This window comes from Panthera leo, chromosome D3, assembly GCF_018350215.1.
Source record: "Panthera leo isolate Ple1 chromosome D3, P.leo_Ple1_pat1.1, whole genome shotgun sequence".
NCBI lineage: Eukaryota > Metazoa > Chordata > Mammalia > Carnivora > Felidae > Panthera > Panthera leo.
The window spans coordinates 67850976-67863888 of record NC_056690.1 but is presented as its reverse complement, the minus strand read 5'-3'; the positions used below and the strand labels follow the sequence as shown (position 1 = coordinate 67863888).

The following is a 12913-nucleotide window of genomic DNA, read 5'->3' as shown; positions in this document are numbered from 1 at the left end:
AGTGTAAGCATTTTACAACACTAATTCCATTCACCTACCTCTGTTATTTGTGCTTCTGTCGTCCTTTATTTTACTTACACGTGTGTATAATCCCCGAAGGGTGTTATTTTTGCTTTAGACTTTGAGGTGGTGGTTTCTTTAAAGGGTTACAAAGTAACTTTTTGTGTTTACCTACATATTTGCCATCTCTGCCCGCCCTTCCATTTCCCCCGACACTTGTCCAGTCGTTTTGGTGCCATTTGTTGAAGAGACATTTCTTTCTCCTGTTGATTCACCTTGGCACCTTTGTTGGGAGTCAAGTGGTGTATAAGAGGGTCTAACTTTTGGTCTGCCGTTAAGCCAATTCAGTGAATTCATTTCAGGTCATCTATTTTTCAGTTTTACAGTTTCCAGTTGAAAGTCTTCATCTGGTAATTCCAGTATCTGCTTCACATGTAGGTCTGCTTCTGTTGTCTTTTATCTTTTCATTAAGGGTCAGTCTTTCCTGCTACCTTGTATGTCTCATGTGTTCTTTTAATTGGATGCTGAAATAATACGAGAGAGTCCCGTAGATCACATTCTCCCTTGGAAAGCATTCCCCTTTTCTCTCTCTGGTTGCTAAGTTGAGGAGCTGATCTCTTCCACACGATTAGGAGTTGAGTTGGATGCATGATGATTTAATGTTTTAATCAAATCAGATCACCACAGGCTTGAAAGTAGGGGCAGCCTCCTCCCTCGGCAGGTTTTCAGTTAGGAGTGTGGCAAGACTGCAGGACCTCTCACTACTTTCCAGCCCCGCCCACAACTCCCCCTGCTACCCTGTCCTCAGCCAAAGACCTGTGGGTTAATACTGACTGGCGAAGAGGACTACGTCCGTGCTTGGGCTTTCAGATTCCATTTGCCTGTGCGTGGCCATTAAAATGTTACTTGGTTTTTCCTTTGGCAAGCCCAGTCCTGTGTGTGTCTGTGTCCCGACTTGGCGGGTGCTCTCAGTGATGAAAATGGTTCCTACTCTCTGCTTACATAGGAAGACTTCATCCGCCTCTGTAAACTAGTTCACTTAGGCTTCATAAATAGATCTCCAGCTTTTTGGTAGCTCTAAAGAAAAATATAATTTTTTGTGTGTTTTCAGTATTTTCTTCTGGTTAATTTAGGATCCAGGGTTTTTCTCCATCTTCTACATTCTAATTATAAGGGAAACCCTGTAGAAGTTATTAATAAAACAAAAGAAAAGCACCTTTATTCTCATCATAAACAGAATTCATTCTCATTGAAAATTTGAAAATGCATATAACATAATAAAGAAGCACATTTTTGAGCTGGAATTGACATATTACAAGTGTCTTTTTTCTTTTCTTGCCTATCTAATGTCTCTACCATTTCGTGTCAAATACAGGAGAATATTTTACAGATGAACTTATGCTGCAACATTTGGAATTCTGCAAGTGGGTGTTCATTATAAAAAATTAAAGATAGGTTAAAAAAAGAAAATACAGACATTCCATGTAATTTACATCATCCAGCAATAATTATTCTCTTAATTTTAAAAGGTTCAGTGTTTACAGAAAATAAAAATAAAACAACATTGCAGTGAACGTCATAGAAAAAGAGCTAAAAAGTGAGAGAAATATGCACCTAGGATGTCAGATTCTAGACACCTCATTCTTGACTGCTGCACTAGACTTCTCTGGGCTGGTTTCATGACATAGGGAGAAATGAGATTAATGGCTGAGCTACGACTTGCTTGGTAATGAGGTGTAGAGCTAAGGTTGAAGGAGTTACCCCAACATGATTCCCAGTTTCCTGAAAGGTTTATGAAAGTGATTGGTCTGTATTCAGTAAATTAGGTCCTTTTAAAGCTTGCTTTTCAGCAGGTGTGGTATAAAAACAAAAGAGTAGATAATTTTAGTTCTTCAGGGTTTTCACTGTAATATAAAAGCAAAGACATTCAGGTGAAATGGCCTTAAGACCTTTAACTGTCCTTTTGTATATGCCGTTTGAAAGAATAATTCTATTTTTGTTGTTTCATTTGAGATCTGTTCATTTATGGTTGACTAATACACTTGAACTTACTAATGTATCTTCAGCCGTTAATTTTGCTCAAGGAATCCAAACTAATACTCCTCCAAAGAAATTGCAAGATAACCCTGAACATGTAATTCATCTCATACCAAATGAATTCCATTTGGAGCAAACACTTAAATGTTAAAGATGAAACCCTCTAAGTTTTAGTACGTGACACTGAGGAATTTCCTAAAGAATCTGAACGAGAAATACACAAGGTTTAAAACCATCAGAGACAATGTCGACAAGTTTAAATAAATAAATAAATAAAATTTAAAATGTTACTACCACACACCTATGAGAATGGCCAGAATCCAGACACTGGTGACGCCAAACGCTGGTGACAGTGTGGAGCACCAGGAACTCTCATTCACGGCTGGTGGGAATGCAAAATGGGACAACCCCTTTGGAAGACACATTGTGGCAGCCTCTTACAAAGCTAAACATACTCTTACCTTATGATCCAGCAGTCCCGCTCCATGGTGTTTCCCAAAAGAGTTCAAAATGTAGGGACACACAGAAACATGCATATGGATGTGTATAGCAGCTTTATTCACAATTGCCAGAACTTGGAAACAACTACGAGGTTCTTCAGTAGGCGAATGGATAAACAGACTGGTACATCCAGAGAAAGGAGTATTACACAGCGCTAAAAAGTAATGGGCTACCAAGTCATGAAAAGACGTAGAGGAACCTTAAATTCGCAATGCAAGTGAAAGAACCCAAAGTGTAAAGGCTACATACTTTATGATTGCAACTCCATGACGTTCTGGAAAAGGGAGAACTGTAGAGACAAGAAAAAGATAGGTGATATCTAAGGGGCTCGTGGGGAAGAAGAGATGAATAGACAGAGCCCAGGGGATTTTTATTTTTTAGGATATTACATGGTGACTATATGTTATATTCTTGTTAAAACCCATAGAATGTACAACTCCAACAATGAAGCCCTAGTGTAAACTGTGGGCTTTGGGTGATAACGGTGTGTCGGTGTCATTTCCTTGATGGCAACGAGTGAGCCATTGTGCGAGGTACTCGTTGCAGAGGAGTTTGTCCGTGTGTGTGTACATGGGTATATGGGAGTTCTTTGTACTTTCATTGTACTCACTTTTGCTGTGAGCCTACTGCTCTAAAAAAGTAATGTCTGATTTAAAAAATTAATGTTACCTTGCAAGCTATGTCAAAAGAAACCAGAAATGTGGGGAAATAGTTGCAAATGAATGACCAGTCTTAATAACTGATTTCAAAGTTCATTTATTTTTTCTAAAGTTTATTTACTTAGAGCGCATGCACATGGGGGCTGGGGGAGTACAGAGAGAGAGGGAGAGAGAGAATCCCAAGCAGGCTCCTCTCTGTGCAGAGCCCGACGCAGGGCTTGATCGCACAGATTGGGAAATTATGATCTGAACCCAAATCAAGAGTCGGATGCTTAAGCCGACTGAGCCACCTGGGTGCCCCTGATTTTGAAATTTAAAACCACTTACAAATCAAGAAGAAACAGATGGTAGGTAATAGGAAAATGGACAAAAGTACACGAACGTGCTATTTGTAACAAAAATGAAACAAGAAAATAGAGTAGCCTCTTTAACCCTATCAAGTAGGCAGGTGTCAGAAGGTAGAGGCACAGAATGAAGATACTCTGGCTCGTAATTTGTGGGGCCAGTCGTTTGGGGAGGTACTTTGGCACCTGTAAAAATGTAATCCGCGTTCTTTTTGATCTAAAATTTCCTCATTGAAAAATGTATCCTACAACTACAGGCAAACTTGTATGCAGAGATACACAAGTATTCCTCTAGATGCTTCGGCTTCCAGTACTACTAGAAACCACTGCCTGAATACTGAAGATTCTTACTCTCGTTACTGGAAGTCGCAGACTTCAGTAGCAGTGTGAATATATGAGTAGCTAATCGGCTAATTATCCGTTAATCTGCATCTTTAAAAAAAGTTTCTAATAAATCGTTAGCTTATGTTAACATTTACACATTTTACGAGTGATTACAGTGAGCCATTCTTTCTAGATCTGGTCGCTTTTGATAAGTGACAAGTAGTTAATAGAGGAATCAATAGCTGAAAGATAAGAATACTTGGGCAGTTTCTTCCATTTCTCATGGTAGCTTTGTTTATTTTATACCAGCTTCAGGAAACGGTGAGTTTTAGTTCATTGTTCTAAATATATTTTGACCTTTCTTAGTTGGACCTGTTGTGACTTGCCAGCAGATTTTTCAAACTGAAGAACAAAAAAAGAACTCAGGAACTTAATTTTTTGTTTGGGAAGATGGTTCTGTCTTCAGAAAAATAATTGTCACCTGTTCTCTATTTTTGGTTCATCGGTTTCTTTGGGGGTTGCCATCTCACCTGTTGCTGCCTGGTATTTTGTCCTGGTTATAATGGCGTGGGGGAGGGGAGACCTGCGCGAGGCTGGGGTCTTCCCTGTCTTATTCTGCATCTGCACTGTTGCTGTGTTGCCTGAAGTGTGGGGGCTGTGGGTCGTGCTTTTTAGCATAACTTTCCCCAAACGTGAAGAGAAGATGACCAGAAAACACAACATATTCTGTAATTGTAAGATTGCTTAACAGCGTTTACGACAAATGCGCTTTAAAATGTAATTGCATGGAATTGGGTCAAGTAGTCTCTGAAAGATTCTGGTTTTTTTCTTCTGTGTTTGTGTATTTTATGTATCTGTGCCCCCTCTCCTTATTGCCTTGATTAGGTTTAACCTGTTTGCCTAAAACAGGAAGAAATGGATAATTTTCTAAGAAAATGTAATTTACCAAAACTGACTCAAGAAAATAGAGCTATCTTAACTGAACTTTCATGGAAGGAAAAGAGAAATGTCTTAGGGTAAACCCTAGAAAATTGTTAGCTACAGACAATTTTACACAGGCATTCTTTCAAACTATTAAAAATGCTTTATTACAATGCTATGTAAACTGTTACAGAGCTTAAAAAAGACATAAAGCTTCTAGATTGTCTCCATGAGGCAGTATAACATTGCAGTTAGAATGTAAATCCGCAGACCAGTATTGTTTGAGATTATTGATGCAAAAATGCTAAATAAGGAATTTTATCTCTCATCCCCAAATCACCGTCCTACTTAATGGGAAAATATTAGAAGTATCCCCTGAAGGTTAAGAGTAAGTCAGGAATATCCAACTGTCACAACTGTTTTATCGAAGTGTGACATATCCCAAAATGATTCACGAATTAAAACACATGATCGTTTTTAAAAATTCTGCTTAATCAAAATTAGGAAGAGTCAGTCTTAAGACAGATGACCAAATATTTACAAGCCATATCATAAAAGGACTGATATCCCTAGTACATAAAGACCCTTTTATAAATCAGTGAGGGTGATCAACACCACTGTAGAAACATGAGCAAAAGAAGAGACTGTTCACAGAAAGGAAATGCAATATAAAAAAGTTTAATAAAGCTGTTCCATGTCACTTATGAGAGAAATACAAATTAGAACTCTACTTGTTAAAACCATGTTTTCACCTGTCAGTGATAACACATCAGCATCCTCTTCACCATTTATGTTGCCACCGGAATGTAAACTGGTACCACCTCTATAGATGACAGTTTTGGCAAAATCTATCAAAATTATGGATGTATAACCCTTTGACCTGGCAGTTTCTCTTAAGAGAATGATATGATTGGAAGTATGCAAGATGTACAAGATTAGTCATTGCAATCTTGGCTCATAAATCAGAAGATCGAAAATAGTCTGAGTATCCGTCAATATGGGATCATAATACACCAATAATGTAAGATTATGCAGCTTATGTTGAGAGAGAGAGAGAAGGAGGAAGGGAGAGCAATAAATAAGGAAACATTAACATCCTTGATAAAGTTTGGTAGTGAGAAAGCAAAGTTCAGAATGGTTACCATTTGTGAATAAAAATCAGGGTGGAAGGGCACAAAACAGTATATATTTGCTTGTGTGGCTCATAGACTGTTTCTGGAAAGGTACACAAGGAACTGGCAACACTGGATGTCTTTGGGAAGGAGAACTGGGTGGCTAGAAGCTAGGGCTGTTCATACGCTTGTACCTTTTATATATTGAAGCCTCCAAAATTAAATTCACATATTGCAGTTGCCTATTTTGAATTGTTAGGATGTAAACTATCTGTATTATTTGTGATAGTTACAACCAGATGCAACCAGTTTTAACAATTATTTGGTCAGAAGTTCTGGAAGTACTTGCAGATCTGTTACAAAATTGACTCCTTTTGTTTCAGGATCTCCAGCAGAACTGTCTCCTACTACTCTTTCCCCTGTTAATCATAGTTTGGGTAAGTGGCAAATACTTCCTCTCCCCCACACCCTCCCCCCTCCCCCCCCCCACCTTTTATAATATTCCGTTAATCAAATGTCTTCTCTGAAAATTATTTTTCGTATACATGAGAAACAGATCTCAATGGATAATCAAATGATTGTTCAAATTAGTGCTTTTTAAAAATGATAATTTGCCTTAATACTATTAAAACTCAGTACTATTAAAACCTCAATACTATTAAAACTTTTAATACTATTAAAACAGTATCAAACCGAATAAATCTTTCTATCCATGGAAATCATATTCTTTATGGAAAGTTTTATGATATATTATGGCTAGATTTATATGGGTATGTTTATTTTATGATATTTTGTAATAGCAATTACTAATATAAAAAGGTGTGTGTCTGTATATATACACAGACACACAGTCACAAATATGCATGGGGTATGGAAGATTGTGTGTGTGTGTACATTGTGTAGTTTATCCTTGGCCTTCGTTTTACCTCAGTATTTCCCAATTTCTCTGCAGTTTCTACACATTAGGAGTTTATTCTACAAAATGTTCATGATACTCCTTGGGTCTTTTAATCAAAATTACAGAAGTTAAATTCATGTGGTCCATGAAATATGTAGATTCTTTTGATTCTATATTCTGTTTCTACTTACATGCCTTTTGTGTTTTATTACTTTCTGTTTCTTGTATATGCATGGGTTTTCTATTTGTGTAACTAGGGTAACTCACCGAGAATCTCATGTTAAAATAGACAATGTCAAAAATACGTCGTATTTTGTGTTCCATGATTATGATAGAATTTTTCTTCTTGTGGCGTTTGACTCAGTCCTTGCTCCAGCTTTATTCCACTTTATCCTACGAAAAATTAGTTTTATTATGTAAGTTGATTTACTTTACCCGCGATGGTTTTATATTTGAACAGGAACTAGGGTAAAACTACTAGTAGAACATGACCCCCCAGAAAGTCTAAAAAAGATGTTTGAAGATTAGATGACCGAATGAGATGGGGGAAATTTGAAACATTGAAAATCTGGTATGATCTAATGGAGACTGGAGTCTGTGGTGTAGATGTTAAGTCTGCTTCCTGAGCTGCAGCCAGTTTAGGCTGGCATAGAGCACGTACAGATATCTGATGATATTCAATCTTTTCTTGGCTTGAACTGTTCACACAACATTTCTTGCTTTTATGGGTTTGGTTTTTTTCCCCAGATTTGCAGCCAGTTACTTACTCAGAACCTGCATTTTGGTGTTCAATAGCATATTATGAATTAAACCAGAGGGTTGGAGAGACCTTCCACGCATCACAGCCCTCACTCACTGTAGACGGTTTCACAGATCCATCCAATTCAGAGAGGTTCTGCCTAGGGTTGCTCTCCAACGTCAACCGAAATGCCACCGTAGAAATGACAAGAAGACATATAGGTATGTGTTTTTACCTTCTGTCAAGAACCAGTGCCGTATACTCATAATGTGAGCATCGTGCAGTTTGCCACAGCAGAAGATTGTGTGCAGAAACGCCTGCCTTGTCTCTTGTCAGTGTGAGTGCACAGCTTCGCTGCTTTAATAGATCCGCAGACTCTGACCTTCGGCTTCTCTTTATTTGGCACCCTTGGTTCCGGGAAGTCCTTCAATAAATGCATGTTAAAATTACTTTGCTGCACCTCCACCAGCCATAAAGGTGTCCTGTTCAGATTTTCGAATTACAATTTTAACAAACCATGACTTTTTTCCAGTCCCCTAGTGTTTCCCCCTTCAGGGAATTAATATACTAAATAATTAAATCTGCTCACCCTTAATCTAAAACAAGATACTTTATTTTATTATTAAAAAATTTTTTTAGTGTTTATTTTTGAAAGAGAGACAGAGTGCGAGTGGGGGTGGGGGAGGGAAGAGAGAGAGGGAGACACAGAAACCAAAGCAGGTTCCAGGCTCTGAGCTGTCAGCACAGAGCCCGATGCGGGGCTCGAACCCATGAACCTTGAAATCATGACCTGAGCTGAAGTTGGACACTCAACCGACTGAGCCACCCAGGTGCCTCCGAAGCAGGATATTATAAATAAGAACTACTGTTTAGTACATAGGTCAAAAAATAGTTCAGAGGCTCTCAAAATGTGGTAGTCCCAGACACCCTTTCAGCAACTTCGTGAGGTCAAAACTTCTTTCATAATGGTACTAAGATGCTATTTGCCTTTTTTTCACTCTCATTCACTCATGAATGTACAGTGAAATATTCCAGAAGCTACAAGGCATGTGATTTTGCAAGAGATTACATGTAGAATCTGATAAGAATCCAACTTTCTTCTCTTAAGCCAGACATTAGAGAGATTTGCAAAAATGTAAAACATTGCTGTTCTCACTAATTGGGGGGGGGGGGGGCGGGGAGAGGAAATAGTTATTTTTCATAAACATGTTATTTATATTAGTATTTAATAGATGTATTATTTAGAACTTTAAATGAATTATAAATTTTTTTGAATCTCAGTTTTAATATCTAATGTGCTAAGTTTCCATAGATGCAATCCACATAAACAGCAACTCTTTGAGTCTCCAGTATTTTTTTTGGCAATGAGGTAGAAAAAGTTTGACTAATATAACTGAACATAGTTCTCATTTCCTTAAAGTAACCTCTTTTAACAATAGTTTGCTTCAGTTTCTAATGAATTAACTCTGACCTCTTGTGAGAAATAATGCTGGTCACTAAAGAGCGAGTATCATTCTGCAAACGTGCTGTAACTTAAAGAGGTCTGTTAATGTTGCTTTGTGTGGAATTTCTCAAATCTTGCTTGATGTATAAATTTTGTGTAATCTTAGGTGTCTTGTGGGTAAGGAAGGCTTCTGACTACCCACCCTACGTTAACTAAAATAATTCTGGTTTTGCCTGTGTTTTAGTTGGGGTTCTGCATAAAAATTCAACAGGTTTCCTCTACTGTATTTCCTTCTCTACATAATTTTAGGTTGCCGCAATTATTGGATCTTTTTACTTTCAATTTCTAACTTATTGGGTGGTTTTGATGAGAGGCTATAGCTTGGAAAATCTCTGCTTTTTGGATTTAATCTTTTCCTGATGGTCAAGTGTACGTCTGGTTGTTTTACAAATATTCTGTGGTCACAAGAGCAGGGCATCAGGTTCTGTGTTTATGTATTAAATGTTTTCTTAGTTTTCATTTGCTGTGTAACATGTTACCACACGCTTGCCAGCCTGAAACAATACGGATTTATGATCTCACAGTGTCTGCAGGTCAGGAGTCCAGGCATGGGTTAGGAGTCTCCTCAGGATCTTACGAGGGGAAATCATGGCATTGACTTTGTCGTGTCCTCCTCTGGAGCTTGGAGGGCCTCTTCCAAGCTCACATGATTGTCACAGGGTTCACTTCCTTCAAGTTACAGCAGCGAGGTCTTCATTTCCTGCAGACTGACAGCTAGAAGCTGTTCTCAGCAAGTGGGAGTCCCCTCCATTCCTTGCCTCGCGGGCCCTCTGTCTTCACGGTCAGCAGCCGAGAATCTCTGGTGTTGAACCCTCTCGCTCACACTTTGAATCACTTTCACCAGGGGCAGCCCCGTCCTTTTTAAGGGCTGGCACCTGATTAAGTCAGGCCTGCCAAAAGAGGACCTCCCTTTCTTGAGGTCAGCAGATTTGAGACCTTAATTACATCCAAGAAATTCCTTAACGGCAGCACCTAGATTCGTGTTTGACTGAATAATAGAAAAGATGTCTGCACACCAGGAGTGAGAATCTTAGGTGCTGTCTGAGATCTCTACCTTTCACAGTTGGTTTTTTAAATCCTTCTGTCTCTAATATTTTGTGTGTATTTGTCCGATTCTGAAAAAAGTATATTAAAATCTTCCAGCATAATTTTTTCTCCCCTAGTTCTGCTTATCTACCTAGGGATTTGGTGGTCACCTTAATATAATTGTAAAAATGGCAAATGACACTAACTTCTTGATGATTTTATTCACTTTTTTCTTAACCTTAGTGGCATCCTTAAGGAAATACCGTCTATTATGACGAAGGCGTATTTATCCAAACAGTTAATTCCTTTAGACTTAACTCCATTTATTTTACGTGTTTTAAAATAATATATAATTTGTATGGAATTCTTTACATGTACTTTTTTACATCGTTGACGTACTTTTGACAAGCGTGTATTTTTTCAAATCAATAAAATCATTGTTAAAAAATACTTGGAAAAATACAGAGTGGTATGTTTCAATGTTAGACCTCAGAAAAGCATTGCTATGGAAAAGGTTATCAAAATACCTTCTATCATTTTAATCCTCCTCCAAGAAGACTCTCCCAAAGTCATACTGAAACAGGAGATGTTATGAAACTAATCCCATATGTATTTTGTTTTAGGAAGAGGAGTACGCTTATATTACATAGGTGGAGAAGTTTTTGCAGAGTGCCTAAGCGATAGTGCAATCTTTGTGCAGAGCCCCAACTGTAATCAGAGATACGGCTGGCACCCGGCAACAGTGTGTAAAATCCCACCAGGTATGGATGCATCTGTGTCAGCAGACCTGTTGTGTCAGCTCGCTGAGCTTCTCTAGTTGCTAGTAATTTTAGGAATCAGGAGATGATTGGCGTCCTTGCATTTTAAGATCTGTAGCCCCTTTAAAATTATTTTCTTGATCATGATATTCTTTTCACACAGTATTTTTTTTTTTTTTTTACTTTTTTCAATCGTAGGCTGTAATCTGAAGATCTTCAACAACCAGGAATTTGCTGCTCTTCTGGCTCAGTCTGTCAATCAGGGTTTTGAAGCCGTGTATCAACTAACTAGAATGTGCACCATAAGAATGAGTTTTGTGAAAGGGTGGGGAGCAGAATACCGGTATGAAATACATATTCAGTTCTTCAGTTTCCACAATGTTTGATTCTTTTCTCCCCCATTCTTTGTGTCTTCTGGAGTTCACACGGATCTATTTTCCTTAAGGTTATGGAGTCAGCAGAGCATATGCAAAATCACAAAAGGGAGTTGGAGGTCTCTACGTTCAAAACTACTGCCAGTTCCTATGCTGGCAGTGTAGAAGACAGAATTAGAACCTGTGCAGACATGCGCTGTAACGTAATGCAGGGTGTTAAATACCATAAAAGGGGTATATTTGAAGGCTATGTCAGTACATGGAAGGAGAGGCGCTTTCACTGAGGCTCTGGGAAGGCTTCTTCTGATAGAGATGCCACATGGTCTGGATTCGGAAAGATGCGTAGGATTTCAGTTAGGGGTTGAAGGGTTGGGCCACAGTGATCCTGGCAACAGAATCCAGTTCCGTGTCAACTGGAGTATGGAAGGTAAAGGAGAAGGCGGCTGGACAGACAAGTTGACCAGTTGAATATAAGGTTAAGAGGTAGAACTTTATTCAGTAATAGAAGGGGGTACTTGTTAGGTGCCAGGCACTGTGCTGTGTTTTTTGTTTTTGTTTTTGTTTTTTTAATTTTATTTATTTATTTATTATATGATTTATTGTCAGGTTAGCTAACACCTAGTGTATACGGTGTGCTCTTAGCTTCAGGAGTAGATTCCCGTGATTCATCACTTACTTTATAAAACACCCAGTGCTCATCCCAACAAATGCCCTCCTCGATGCCCATCTCCACACACACCCGTTCCCCGACCCCCGCCACTCCCTTGATCCTCAGTTTGTTCTCTGTATTTAAATGTCTCTTATGGTTTGGCTCCCTCCCTGTTTGGAACTATATATTTATATTTATATTTATATTTATATAAATATTTTTCCCCTTCCCCATGGTCTTGTCCTCTGTTTTAAATAATGCAATATCTCACTCATTTCAGCATGGCTGAGAATTAACTGTTTCTGTTCCCTTTTTTTTTTTTTTTTTTTTTTTTTTAATAAGGTTGCAAAAAGTGGTTCAAACGAATGCTTATTTGGAAACAGGCTTAGAAAAGATTTGATGATTTGCCCAGGGATGCACTGTAAGTGGCGGAGACGGGGGACCTGACGAAAGCTCTCCTTGACTTTTAGCCCCCTCTCCGAGGGTAGTAGTAACAGTCACGTAATTGAGTTTTACAAAGGCTAATGTGTCAGCAGGGGATAAGATAGATTAAGTTATTACCAAATTAAACAGTGGATTGAATTCCACATCAGAGAAAGCAAAGACTTCCTCAGCATAGTTAAGGCTAGAATTTTAAGTAAAATACTTAGCCTTTCTGCCGCTCATACTCCTCACTCTCTGAATGCCTGCGTATGAAAATACTCATATAGTGTAGTAATAGTATTCCTGTTTCGTCCAGTAGTTTGGGCCCTTCAGAATGTATTTCATTTCATTTGGACCTGATTCTGTGTCTTGAACAAATTTTGGGAGGTGTGTGCCTCTTGGGATCATGAGACTTGAGGTCGGCTGGTCAAATGCTTTTATAAGAAATATATAGTGTGTTATATGTTTATATCCTAGAATGAAGACTTGTCATTATTTTGTCCAAGTTCTATTGGTAGAATAACTAATTTTGTGACTTTTCTCTTGTTTTAATCATTTCCCTTTTGACATATGATGCCTTTAAAGAATGCCGAGTTCCTTTTTGCCTTGGACTTAAATTGACCTGAGTTGATATTAAAATTTAA

General features: G+C 38.3%; 1 protein-coding gene across 6 annotated transcripts in view; it reads left to right on the top strand.

The window, feature by feature from the left end:
* SMAD2 (SMAD family member 2) overlaps positions 1–12913 on the top strand; it is an 83235-nt gene that overhangs the window by 59196 nt on the left and 11126 nt on the right. For all 6 annotated transcript variants that reach the window (XM_042910940.1, XM_042910936.1, XM_042910938.1 and 3 more), the window contains 4 exons: positions 6282–6335; positions 7544–7756; positions 10689–10826; positions 11022–11166. In XM_042910940.1, the coding sequence (XP_042766874.1) occupies positions 6282–6335; positions 7544–7756; positions 10689–10826; positions 11022–11166 (550 nt within the window). The remainder of the gene's footprint in view (positions 1–6281; positions 6336–7543; positions 7757–10688; positions 10827–11021; positions 11167–12913) is intronic.